The 13,201-nt window shown below is 37.4% G+C and overlaps 1 protein-coding gene across 1 annotated transcript in view; it reads right to left on the reverse strand.

Moving 5' to 3' along the window:
- LOC140518557 (hepatitis A virus cellular receptor 2 homolog) overlaps nt 1-13,201 on the reverse strand; it is a 28,613-nt gene that overhangs the window by 10,981 nt on the left and 4,431 nt on the right. The window contains exons 3-5 of the mRNA XM_072630839.1: nt 7,862-7,929; nt 6,011-6,061; nt 3,430-3,553 (exon numbers count right to left, since the gene is read on the reverse strand). Coding sequence (XP_072486940.1) covers nt 3,430-3,553; nt 6,011-6,061; nt 7,862-7,929 — 243 coding nt within the window. The remainder of the gene's footprint in view (nt 1-3,429; nt 3,554-6,010; nt 6,062-7,861; nt 7,930-13,201) is intronic.

The raw sequence follows: 13,201 nt of genomic DNA on the forward strand, positions 1-13,201 counted from the left end.
TATAATTGCTGTATTAGATAAGGTTAGATAGATTCTTTGCTATAATCAGCTCCAAAACTACAAGCTCTAAGTTACTGACTTGTTCTGAAGTTCACTTGCTTAATCATAGGAAGATAACTAGAGGACCTCCACCCTTTCTTCCTGCTGAGTAGGGGACCAAGCCCAGCATGGCGGAGATGACTCAATGACATGAAAAATCCCTCAGTTATTTTTGTTGCCCCTCCACCCTTCATCATTTCTCTATTGCACAACATAAGGAGCTGGCCATGAGCATTTGGCCCACAAGTGACTCTGATTGCCAAAGACAGACTTGGACATGAAGTCTTGTACATAGAGCCAGTTTGTGGCCACATTGTGTACCAGCCCATCAGCTCATGTGGATGTCTTGACATCATGACTATTTGCCCAGCCCATGGGTCTGCACATTCAATAAAAAGGCCCTCCTGGAAGGTCAAGACAGGTTTGGCAGTCATGGGATTCTGTATTTCCTCTAGACCTTCATGGTCAAAATCTATCAACCAATGAAACTCTGTATTTTACATTGTTTCTTTGTATTGTCCAGGTATCAAGCACTATAAAACTAAGGCCCTGAAGGAAGGTGAGCATCTCAGATAATGAGGAAGGTCTGAGGTTCTATTCATTAAAGTGACCATGTCCCTTTAATAGATGGTTATTGGCACATAACTCTGCCAGGCCTAGAGGCCTGAGGGCTACCCGAGTCTTACCTTACCTATCACAGGTCTTCGGCTGGCCAAACCGGATAAACGTATGAGAGAAGAGACTTTCCGGAGTCGAACAAGGGTTAGGCTTTATTCAGGGTCCTGGTTACATGTGCAGGGGGAACTCTTCCTTAGGAGAGAGAGAGAAATCTCCCAAGGAGGCAAAGATCTTACAGTGAGGGAATGAAAGCAGAAGTGGAAGTGGGGAGAGAGGGGAGAGGGAAGAGCGAAGAGAGGAAAAGGGGCCTTCTGTCCTGTAAGGGCCCCTCAGCGCTAAGAGCGCCTTCAGGCTTTCCTGACCCTAATTAAGCTCTCCAGCCGTGTAGTTTGCACCTGAATACCGTGCCTGTTAGATAACAATAGGTGTGCCCAGACCCGGGCCAATCTCGAGGGCGGGGAGAGCTCTCTCCCATCACGTTTCTCACGGGAAGAGGTGGAAATACACGAGATAGCTCGGTCTCACTCCTCGATTCCCTGCTGTTTTCTGGGGGGCCTCATGAGAACTCTAAGATTTAGAAGTTCTCACCTTTACCCGCCCGAGACTGTCCACATGGAACTGAGCTTACACCCCCAACATAACTCTACCTCAATGGCTATTTTTGCAGATTGAACAACTCTGGACCACAGTCTTCAGGTATTCTAAGGGTTGCCATATTAATTTTTTTTTGACTTGGTCCCAGAGGACAAAAATAGAAGTAATAAGGAGTAGAGATTGAAAAGAGAAATTTGTTCTTGGGATGATATATTCAGAGCTGAAAGGGATCTTAGAAACCATGTAGCCCAACCTCCTGATTCTACAAATAAGAAAACTGAGGCCAAGAGAATTTAAGTGATTGGACCATGGCCACACACCTAGGATGTATCAGAAGCAGGAATTGATCCCAAGTCTTTCTGATTCTAAAGTCAACCCTCTCTCCACTATACCTTATTGCCTCTAGAAATGATGGAGCACAATAAAAAAGTACACACAATTGGCCCTGCCTTCCTTAATGGTCATTGAAGACTGAGTAGGATTTGGATATAGGGAGGCAAGAGAAATAGTCTGAGAGGCAAGTAGAGTGGCACATGGTTTGTGATAGGATCATTAAAAAGACCAATATGAATAGAGAGAGAAGGAGATACATACATACATACATATATATGTATGCTTGGTCAAGAAATGGGAAACAAATTGGGATATATCTGTTGGATTGCAGAGAGATTGAGAAACCAGGCCCTAAAATTTACATCTGACACGTGAAGCCACCAATAGAGACCCAGTTTAGGTTATTGAGCAAGGCAGTAACATAAAAAATAGTCATAATAATTTTATGAAAATTACTCTGGCAAAATTTTTAAGAATAAGAGCCATTTCCCAATTGATAAAAGGTCAAAGGATATAAATAGGCAGCTTTCAGGGTACCTGAAAAAGTTCTAAATCACCAATAATTGATGAAATGCCAATTAAAACAACTCTAAGGTCCCACCTCACCCTCGTTAGATGTTGACATTAGTTGACAAAAACAGAAAATGACAAATATAAGAGGCTATAGAAAATAGGTGCCTTAATATACATTAATTGTGAACTGATCTAGCTATTCCAGAGAGCAATTTGGAACTATGTCCAAAAGACTACCAAGCTGTGAATAAGCTTTGACTCAGCTCCTATACCCAAAAGAGATCCAAGAGGAAAAGGAACCAAACATACAAAAATGTTTATAGTAGCTCTTTTTGTGGCATCAAAGAACTGGAACAGAAAGGGTACATATCACTTAGGAAATAGCTAAACATATGGAATATGAATGTAATAGAATAATATTATGCTATTTTTAAAAAGGATGAAGGGGATGGTTTTGGAGAAATCTGGGAGAACTCATATGAACTAATGCAAAGTGAAATGAGCAGAACCAGGGGAAGAATCTATTCAATAGCAGTAATATTGTAACAAAACTTCAAAAGACTTAGGCACTTTGATCAACATAATTACTAATCCAGAGGCCTCATGATGAAGCATTGCCTCCAGATAGAGAGGCAATGAACTCAGAATGCAGATTGAGGCACATGTGTGTGGGGGTATATGTATGTATATATATGTATATATGTAAATGTGTGTGTACACACACACACAAAGACATACAAATATACTATATATGTATTTTGTTGTTCAGTCATTTTTTTCAGTCATGTCTGACTCTTCATGAACCCATTTGGGGTTTTTTTTTTTGCAAAGATAACTGTTTCATTCTCCAGCTCATTTTACAGATTAGTGTTAAGTGACTTGCCCAAGGTCACACAGCTAGCAAGTGCCTGAGACCAGATCTGAACTCAGAAAAATGAGTACTCCTGATTCCAGAAGTAGTATTCTATCCACTGTACCACTTAACTGCCCATATATACGTATATGTATGTGCATATGTATACATATATTTTCATATATTTATTCATATATACACACACATTTATATACCTCAATAATAATTGTTATATATATATGTATATATATACACATATAAAATCTACTTAATATATCCAATAAGTTAACTTGTTTTCTTGACTATACATATGTGTAACAATTTGTTTTTTCCTTTACTTCCTCAATGGGGATGGAATGGAAAAATAGGAAACTACAAATAAAATAACACTGAAATTAGAAAAAAGAAAAGAAAATTGAATTTAAAATTGTTTAAAGACCCTTACAAAAAAATGAGAAGAATTTCTTGAAATGACTTACTTTGGAGAATTAAGGTACCAAGGACAAGAGCCAAGACTAGTACCATAGAGACACTAACACCAATATATATTCCAATTCCTGTGTAGTCATCAAACTTTTGTAATTCAGTTGGTGAAGTTACTTCCTATGGAAACACAAACAAAATTTTGAGTTGGGAGAAGCAATAATAATAACAATATATTTATGTACTTACCTCAACTCATAACAATTCAGTAATCCATAAATTGTGGTAAAATTGGGCAGGGGAGACTCAAGACCCATATTTATACTCAAGTTGGTCAGTAAAATAGCGATAATAATAGCATTTACCCCACAAGTTTTACAGCTCTGAGATTCTGTGATTATTGTAATAAAATCTACATTAGCTCAGAGAAAAGGGGATACTTCTTAATCTTTCTGGTTAATTGCCAGTTGCACAGAAAACACATTTTGTCTCCAGATCTAATGGGGATTTCCAGGTCATATGAACAGGAAGATGAAGGATTAGACATTTTCTCTGAACCTCATGACCTCTCAAACCTCTTCAAAACAGAAATCATGCACCAAAAATAAAGCAACTTAAGCTGTTCCCATGGTGTAGGTCCAGAGATATCAAACACCTGACTTAGGCCACATGCAGTCCATGACACCCCTGAGTGTCAGAAACAGATTAAAATGTAATTGGGAATATTTAACCAAAAAATAAAAATACAATAAACATAGATAACATTAAAGGAAAAGGGGGATGTCAGAGGATGAAACGGATAGATAATATCATGGAAACAATGAATGTGAACTTGGACAGACTTTGAGAGATAATGGAGGATAAAGAGGTCTGGCATGCTATAGTCCATGGGGTCACAAAGAGTTGGATATGACTGAATGACTGAAAAACAACCACAAAACATTACATTTTAAAGCTAAATCAATATGTAGTCAGAAAAAAATTCAAGGCTTTAAACTTCAAGACTCATAATGGATATATTTGACAGTTTAACCCAGAAACAACAAATTCTACAAGTCAATCAGGAGAAAGACACTCAAATACAAATGAAAGGAAATTGAAATAACATGAGAATATTTTGCTCCCACTGGACAGTTCAAAAGAGAACGGAGTAAAATGATGCATCCAAGGATCACCTACCTTGCAAATCTAAGCTTAGCTAAAAAGGAAAAAAAAATAGGTATTGAATAATAAAGAGGTGTTCGAAACATTTTTAGAAATAAAAATGAACCTGAAGCAAACTCCATAAGACAGTGGCAAAAACTACTTAGAGGGGAGAACACAGATTAGACGCCTCAGAAATTTTGACTCAATAAGAGAAGTAGAAAATACAGAAAGGCTAATTAAGTCTAGAGATCATGAACCAGAGCAGGTGATCTAGAGCCATCAGAAAAAGAGGGTGGATAATGGCAGGCGGAGGGGAGAAGGGAGGAGAAATGCTTCCAGGAAATTAAAAAAAAAACCTAATAAAAAAATTTAGTTGAAAGGGAGGCAAGGAAGGTAGTATCTACTTGACTCAAAGGGGAAAAAAAGAATTAAATAACTAGATAAAAGCAAGAAAGAAAAAGGAAATAGCAAACACAACCCCAAAGGGAAAGGGGTAAAAATGGGAAGGCAGATCAAGGGTAAGAGGAAGAGAGTCTACTGGAATAGCCATCTTAAAGAAAATATGAGATAAGGTAACTGAAGAGACATAGTACTTTGTTTACAAAGAAAAAGTGCAAAAAAATTCATAATAAAAAATACACCAATGTTTGAGACAAATGTAGAAAAATGTAAACCTAACTCATAACTTTAAATGTGAATGGATTAAAAGATACTATAAAATTTAAAAAGTGATAGATAAGAAAATAAAACTCCATAATCTATTACTTATAAGAAACACATTTAAAAATCAAAGACAAACTCAAAGTAAACCTAAGGGTGATGGGGCAGAAGCTATTATTCATCAAGTAAATTCAAAAAAGCAGGACTTACGATTATGCTATCTGGCAAAGCAAAAAACAAACAAACAAAAGACATTAAAAAAATAAAAAAGAATTAAATAAAATACTACATTATGCTGAAAAGAATCATAGACAACAAATATCTGTAAAATATTTATATGCTCCAAATGCCATAGAATCAAAATTCATAAAGGAAATACTAACTAAGTTAGAAGAATACGTAGACAGTAACACAATATAGAGACAAAACTTCAATATCCTTCTTTCAGTTTTGGATAAGTTTAGTAGAAAGATAAACAAGAGAAAATATGAAGCTGAACAAATTGCTAGAGAAACTAGAGCTAAAAGACTTGTGGCATCTTCTAAATGGAACTACAAAAGAATATACGTATTTCTTAGCACTACATGGAACTTTAAAGAAAATTGACCATATGTTAGAGCACAGGGATACTTCAAAAAAATGTAAAAAATCATAAATAGTAAATACATCCTTAATAGACCACAACACAATAAAAATATGCATTGGTTCAGGTACCACAAACAAAAGACACAGACTCAAATAGAGATCTATGAAATCCAAACTAATGAATGGGTCAAAGAAAAAAAATCATAGAAACAATTGAAAGAAAATTATAATGATGAAACAACATACCAAAACTTCTGTGGTGCAGCAAAAGTTATCCTCAGTGGCAAAATCATATCCCTAAAAACATATATTAACAAAATAGAAAAAAATATATTAATTATCTGAATATGTATTTTTTAAAAATAAACCTAAAATAAGCACAGAAGACGAAGTATTAAAAATTAGAAGAGAAATAGATAAATTGGAAACAAAAACCCTAAAGAATCTCTTGTTGATGGAACCAACGTCATCCCAGTTACCCAGGGTATGCAAAGCTCTTTGCAAATGCTACCTCATCAGAGCCTCACAACCATCTTATAACCTCAATACTCTGAATCTTCTCTCTTACTTGCTTCACATATAATCTATTTTAAAGTCCTATCTTTAGGATTACCTCCAAAATCTCTTTCACATTGGCCCCTTCTTTCCATTTCCATTACCACCACCCTAGTTTAGGTCCTCATTTTTTCTCCTTGTATGATAGTAATAAATCCTAAATGATATCCGTCTCTAATCAATGGAATCTGTGATCCATCCTTTGCACCAAAGCCAAAATAATTGTCCTAATGTTTAAAGACCATATCACCTCCTAATGACCAGAATGACTATATCACCTCCCTAACCTAAAAATGTTCCATGTTTTCTCATTGCCTAGCAGGTAAAACACAAACTAATCAGCCTGACGCTTAGTACATTCATAATCTGATTCCCAACTACTTATCCAGCTTCATTTTTGGTATTAATTGTGCATCCTTATATTCCATCTAAAAAGAACCACTTGATGTTTCATGAGCTTGTTGACCTTTCTTGGCCCTTGTGCTTGTACATACTCTCCTTCCTTCATTCCCATTGTCTCCTGTTTTTAATCTATTGGCATATTTCTCCTTGAAGGTCCAGCTGAAATATCCACTTCCTCAGTTATGGATCCCCTAATCTCCTATGCTGAAAATGATTTCCTGGCCACTTGCTCCACCTTGTGCAAATAACTTCCCCTCCTTGGGTCTCAATCTGTTTCCTCATCTGGAATATGAGGAGGTTTGAGGAAGAGAAGTGGGAAAGAGAACCAGCTTTTATTAAGTGCCTACTACATGCCAGGCACTATGCTGGTCACTTTATTTATCTTTCATTTGATCCCCACAACAACACTGTGAAACTGGTGCAATTGTTATCCTCATTTTGTAGTTGAGAAAATTGAGGAAGACAGAGGTTAAATGACTTGCCCAGGGTCACACAATTAGAACGATTTGAGCTTAGCACCTCTTGACTCTAGACCCAGTGTTCTATACACTATACCACCTCTGTACTTTACCCCTCCTCTAAAGATAAAATACAGTTGGGGAAAAAATGGTTAACAGGTTTTTCAAATATTAATATTTAGAGAATGATAATATTGATCCTTTGTTTCTTTTGAATAAGCAGTTTATTTAAGATATCTCTAACTGGTGTGCCACCAAAATGCCATCTTACTTCACAGTTACTCAGATGAAAGTTTTCACAAGGGAAAGAAGCAGGCCAGAGGACAGTCAGAGTACTTAGTCTTGCAGAAGTAGTCTGGAACTAGGAAGTTCATGTACCACTCTGACGTGTGATGGGGTGGTGTGAGAGGGCATAAACATTCACTCAGTCCTAGGAAATCACAGACACTCCAAGTTTGAAGAAATCTCAGAGGTCAACCTCCCTACCTGAATAGGAATCTTCTCTAAGAACATACCCAATGAGTGGCAAACCAGCCTTTGCTTGAAGACGTCTAAGGAAAAAGAACTCACTACCTCCTGAGGCAGCTCATTTTACTTTTGAAACCTAGATGAGCTCAGTTAGTCGGTCAATAAGGATTTATGAATCATCAGCATTAGCTCACAAGTGAAAACAAGCTCTTACTGTTGGGTTATTAGACCATGTATTTCTCGAAGTCTGTTTGGGTTGAAGTCTGAAGGTGGTTGTTTCAGCTGAAAAGAAAGAAGAGAATGTTAAGTTCAAATAGCTAAAAACATGAGGATAATCTGTGACTTTATCAAATAATATGGGAAATTCCTCTATCTAGCCATCTATGATTTAGGAGACAAATCCTTGGGAGCTGCCTGAGGCACACAAAGGTTAAGTAATGGCTTGGGGTGATACAACTAGTGTGAGTCACAAAAAGGACTTGAGCCTAGGCCTTCCTAACTCCAGACTTCTGTTCTGGGTCTCCACCTATCCTATCCTCATTTTAGAAAAGAAAATGAGGTCTAAACAGGTAAAGTATCTTGATCAAGGTCATCTGTAGTGAAGCAACAGACCTGAGATTAGAACTGAGAACCTCTGGTCTCAAAACCAAAATTCTTTTGACATGCTTCTTCTATAGTTTTTGTTCAATCATGTCCAATGCTTTGTGAACCTGTAGATGATAACATGCCAATACCGTTCATGGGGTTTTCTTGGTAAAGATACTGAAGTGGTTTGCTGTTTCCTTCTCCAGTGGATGAAGGCACACAGACGTTAAATGACTTGCCCAGGGTCAAGCTGAGGTTGTTAAGTATCTGAGGCCAAATTTGAACCCAGGGCTTCCTGACTCTAGGTCCAGTGCTCTATCCACTGAGTCATCTAGCTGCCTGGATTATTGCAGTAGCTGCTGGTGGACAGACTCAATAAAATTAAGCCAGGCAACAGGAACATTCTACCCTTTCATGTCTATTAAGCCTGACCTCCGGAAGGCAAATGCAATTAATTTCATCCTTACAAATTTAACCTTTAGGTGACCGCTGTTTTTCACCTGAAAGAAAACCTCCCATGTAGTATGTGAGAAATGTAGACATTTTCTAAGGGTATATGTCAAATATGGGCAGCTGGGTGGCACATTCACTCTCAGGGAGTTGTTCTGTATTCAACATATTGAGTCATTTCAGTTGTATCTGACTCGCAGTGACCCTTTTTGGGCTTTTCTTGGCAAAGATACTGCAGTGAATTCCCATTTTCTTCTCCAACTCATTTTATATATGAGGAAACTGAGGCAAACAGAATTAAGTGACTTGCCCAGGGTCACACAGCTAGGAAGTGTCTGAGGTCGGATTTGAACTCAGGAAGACAGTCTTCCTGACTCCAGACCCAGTCCTCTATGCTATATGGTGATACCTAGCTGCCTCTGATAACCTAATAGCCATTCATGTCAGACTTATCCTTCCTATATCCCTACCATTCTTTCTTACCCTTCTTACCCTTCTTTCTTACCCTTCCATTGTGCCTTCTGGAATTTCTGTTAACTTTTTTTTTTTTTTGTTAACTTTAAGCTAACAAACTGTATTTCACATTAGACTTGTGCCCTCTTTCAAAATCACTCTACATATTTGGTATTTACTTGTATACATGTCCCTCCCTTACACCACTCCCCCCAATGGAACATAGGCTCCTTGAGGACAGGGCTATATTTGAATGTATGCCAGTACCTGGCATATAATTGGCATTTGTTAAATGCATGTCAATTGAATTGATGTGGTTTATATAGCAACTAAATGTGGCTTCACTTAAAAACTGAATTCAAAACCCAGTCCTTCAAGAAATCTCTCTTCATGCATTACTAGATCCTCATGACAACAAAATAAACCAGGTGGAAGTTAAGAAGTAAGCAATTTATAGTGAGGAAATAAAGGCTTTTTGTGATTTTTCTGACCTAGAATCCTACACTCAGACACTCCTTAGGACTCCTACGAAGTTCAAAGGTCTCTCATGTTTATAAAGTGGTTTGAGTTCCCCCTTTAAATGCAGATTTCGCAAAGTCTGCCTTTAATCCTATGGGAGCCTAAACTTCTCCACAGAATGGAACAGTATTTCCCCTACCTTCGGGAGGGGGTTATCGTAGGCTTATCTGAAATCTAAACAAACTTCACTTATCTTGTTATTGTAAAAGGAATTTCAAGTAAGAAAAACACATGATACTATTGTTAAATCAACAGGAATCTTAAACAGAGAATTATTCACTCTGGAAGGAAGAAGCCGAGACTAAAATTGACATCTCCTTTATAACCAATTCTTACTGCCCTGTGATGGCTTCTTTTTCTTGCACCAAATCATTTTGTTATGAAAGGGAATAGTATACCATAATTTAGTCCAAATTTGCCTGCAAAGTCTCCCATGCCATTGATCAAATCGTGTCCTCTCCCCGAACAGGTTCATTAACTTTGAGTTGAAAGGGACCTTAGAGGTCATCCTACCTAAACCTTAATTTTATGGATGAGGAAACTGAGACCTGAGTATTATATTTCCCACCATTTTTGAGATAGTAAATGGAAGAGCCAAGAGCTCAAGCACTCTTATTTCCTCATCCATACCATAATGCATAAATAATTATGCATAGTAGAAACCCAAAATGACATGAGTGATTCATATCGGACCATAGGAAAATAGAATTTAGAGCTCAGAGGAACATTTTTTTGTTGGTGTTCAGCCATTTCTGACTCTTCATGACTCCATTTGGGATTTTCGTGGTAGAGATCCTAGAGTGGTATGCCATTTCGTTCTCCAGCTCATTTTATAGATGGGGAAACTACGACAAACAGAGATAAGTGACTTGTTCAGAGTCGTACAGCTAGCAAGAATCTGAGGCCACATATGAACTCAGGAAAATATTTCTCCTGATTCCAAGAGAGGTAGTCTATCTACTGCGCCACCTAGCTGACTCAAGGTACATTAGAGTTCACCCAATATCATGCATGATCTCCAGTCATCCCTTCACATCTCAACTTTCCCCATTGTGGTGTCAATATATGGTGGGTTGGCATAAAAAACTAAATAGGAATTTGGGGGAAATTTTGCAGAAGCTGCAGATGATACAAGAAGGACAGCAGGATGACATGAAGAAGTTTAGAAACTAAGAAATGCTGTTGCATTTTTAAATATATATATGGTATTGTATAATACATCAACCCAAATTTTATAATAAGGTACTGTAAACACCCCACAAGAGAAAAAGAAAAAAATTCAGATTTCTTTCCTGATATGAAGGGAGGAACAAAAAATTTTATGCAGATTTTCCAGAAGGCATGGGTGATACTCCTAACCCTCTCCACCTTGATGTGAAAAGGATGACTGTATATAGTTCTCTTCCCATACATTTTGAGTACCTTGCAACTCAAGAGCTACATGAAACCTAGTATGATATAACAGAAAGAGAAAGGTCTTTGTGACTTGAGACAACTAGCTTAACTTTCCTGAGAATGAACTTAACTTTCTCCAACTATAAAATTAGTGGTTTAGGATAAATGGACTCTAAGGCGACTTCCAACTCTAAAATTCTGCAATCTTGAAATCTTAGTCCTAACTCAGCCATCAACTAGGACAAGTCACATAAACAGTCCTTGGGCTTTAAGTTTTTTCATCTGTAAAAAGAAGTGGTAGATTAGATCTAGAGGAGATAAGATCTCCTCTACTTCTGACATTGTCTGAAGATAAAAACAAGGGAGAAGTATGTGCCAGATGCTGGATGTGACTGTTGAATAATATTGTATAAATGTCAATCATCCCGTTCTCATAGCCCAGTGTTTGTTCTCTAGGCTTCAGTTTTCTCATCTATACAATGAGGTTCCACAAGAAGATCTCTAAGGGATGTGGTATGGTGCAGTAGGGTATAGGATCTGAAGTCAGATGGGTTCGAATCCACAGGTGTAAATACTGGCTCTGGCCACTTATTTTTATTGTTGTTCAGCTGTGTCAGACTTTTCATGTCCCTGTGGACCATAGTACACCAACACTGTCCTTGGGGTTTTCTTGATAAAGATACTGGTCTTGTTTGACATTTCCTTCTCTGACTCATTTTGCAGATACAGAAACTGGGGCAAACAGGGTTAAAGTGACTTACCCAGGGTCACAAAGCTAGTAAGTATCTGAGACTAGATTTCAGCTCAGTTTTTCCTGATTGTGGTACTCTATGCCACCTAGCTGTCCCTGCCACTTACTATCAGTGTTATATTGGTAAGTGTTTAACAACTAGCTCTCTGGTCTAAAAAAAAATGTATGCTTGACACATTTTAACATTTAATTTCCTTTATCAACATTTTCTCCATCTCTTTTTTAAGTCTAACCAATCATCAAAATGATAAATTACTCCTTGATTTGTAGTCTTTGCCCATTTCTGACGTATAAATGCTCATGCTTGATCATTTAACAACTGACTCTAGTTCAAGCTAGCTCTAGCACACCCATGATTACTATTTATGTGACTATGGACAAAAGTCTCTTGACCTGGTTTTCCTTAACAATGAAATAAGGGGCTTGGACTGGATGCTGCTAAAGATGTCCCATCTCTAAATCTCTGAGTTCCAGATTACTTCTAACATTGCATGATTCCAGGTTTTGCTTTGCCTCCTATTAGCCAGGTGACCTTAAATAAGTTAGTTGTTTTCAGCTCAGTTTTCTTTGCTTATCCATAAAGCTGAAAAAAAAAGAATATCATTTCTGTCTATTTCACAGAGAAAATTACATGATACAATGGCTATGAAAGCATTTTCCAAACTCTAAAGTGGCAAATATACATATACATACATGTATATATTTATATGCATACATATATGTATGTATGTCTATATATCTCCTTAAGAAATACTGGGAACCAATCACAGTAAAAACAAACAAACAAACAGATAAATAAACATACAAATAAATGAAAGAATAAGTAGATAAAGAAATGAATGAAAGAATAAATAAACAAATGAATGAATGAATGAATGAATGAATGAATGAATAGAAAGCAAAGCTCCAGTCTCCAGGAAAAGAAAGTTCACCTTGAAGGAGACAGCGATAAAGTTATCCTCTGCTACTTCTTACCATTGAATCATTTCAGTAATGTCCAATTGTTCATGACTTCATTTGGGCTTTTCTTGGTAAAGATACTGGAGTGTTTTGCCATTTCCTTCTCCAACTCACTTTACAGATGAGGAAACTGAGGCAAAAAAGGTCACACAGCTAGTTAAGTGTCTGAGACTAGATTTGAACTCAAGTCCTCCTGATTCCAGGATTGGCAACGTTCTATCCACTGGGCAAACTAACTGCCCCCTTCGCTACTTAATGCCTATATGTAAGAGACAACTTGGTGTAATGGCTAGCGCACCGAACTTGGAATCAGGAAGACCTGAGTTAAAATTCTGCTTCAGACATTTACTAGGTATGTGACCCTGGGCAAGTCATTTAACATCTGTGGGCCTCAGTTTCCTTATCTAAAAAATGAGAGTGCTAGACTCAGTCTCTAAGGCC

This window comes from Notamacropus eugenii, chromosome 1 (genome assembly GCF_028372415.1).
Source record: "Notamacropus eugenii isolate mMacEug1 chromosome 1, mMacEug1.pri_v2, whole genome shotgun sequence".
NCBI classification, from domain to species: Eukaryota; Metazoa; Chordata; class Mammalia; order Diprotodontia; family Macropodidae; genus Notamacropus; species Notamacropus eugenii.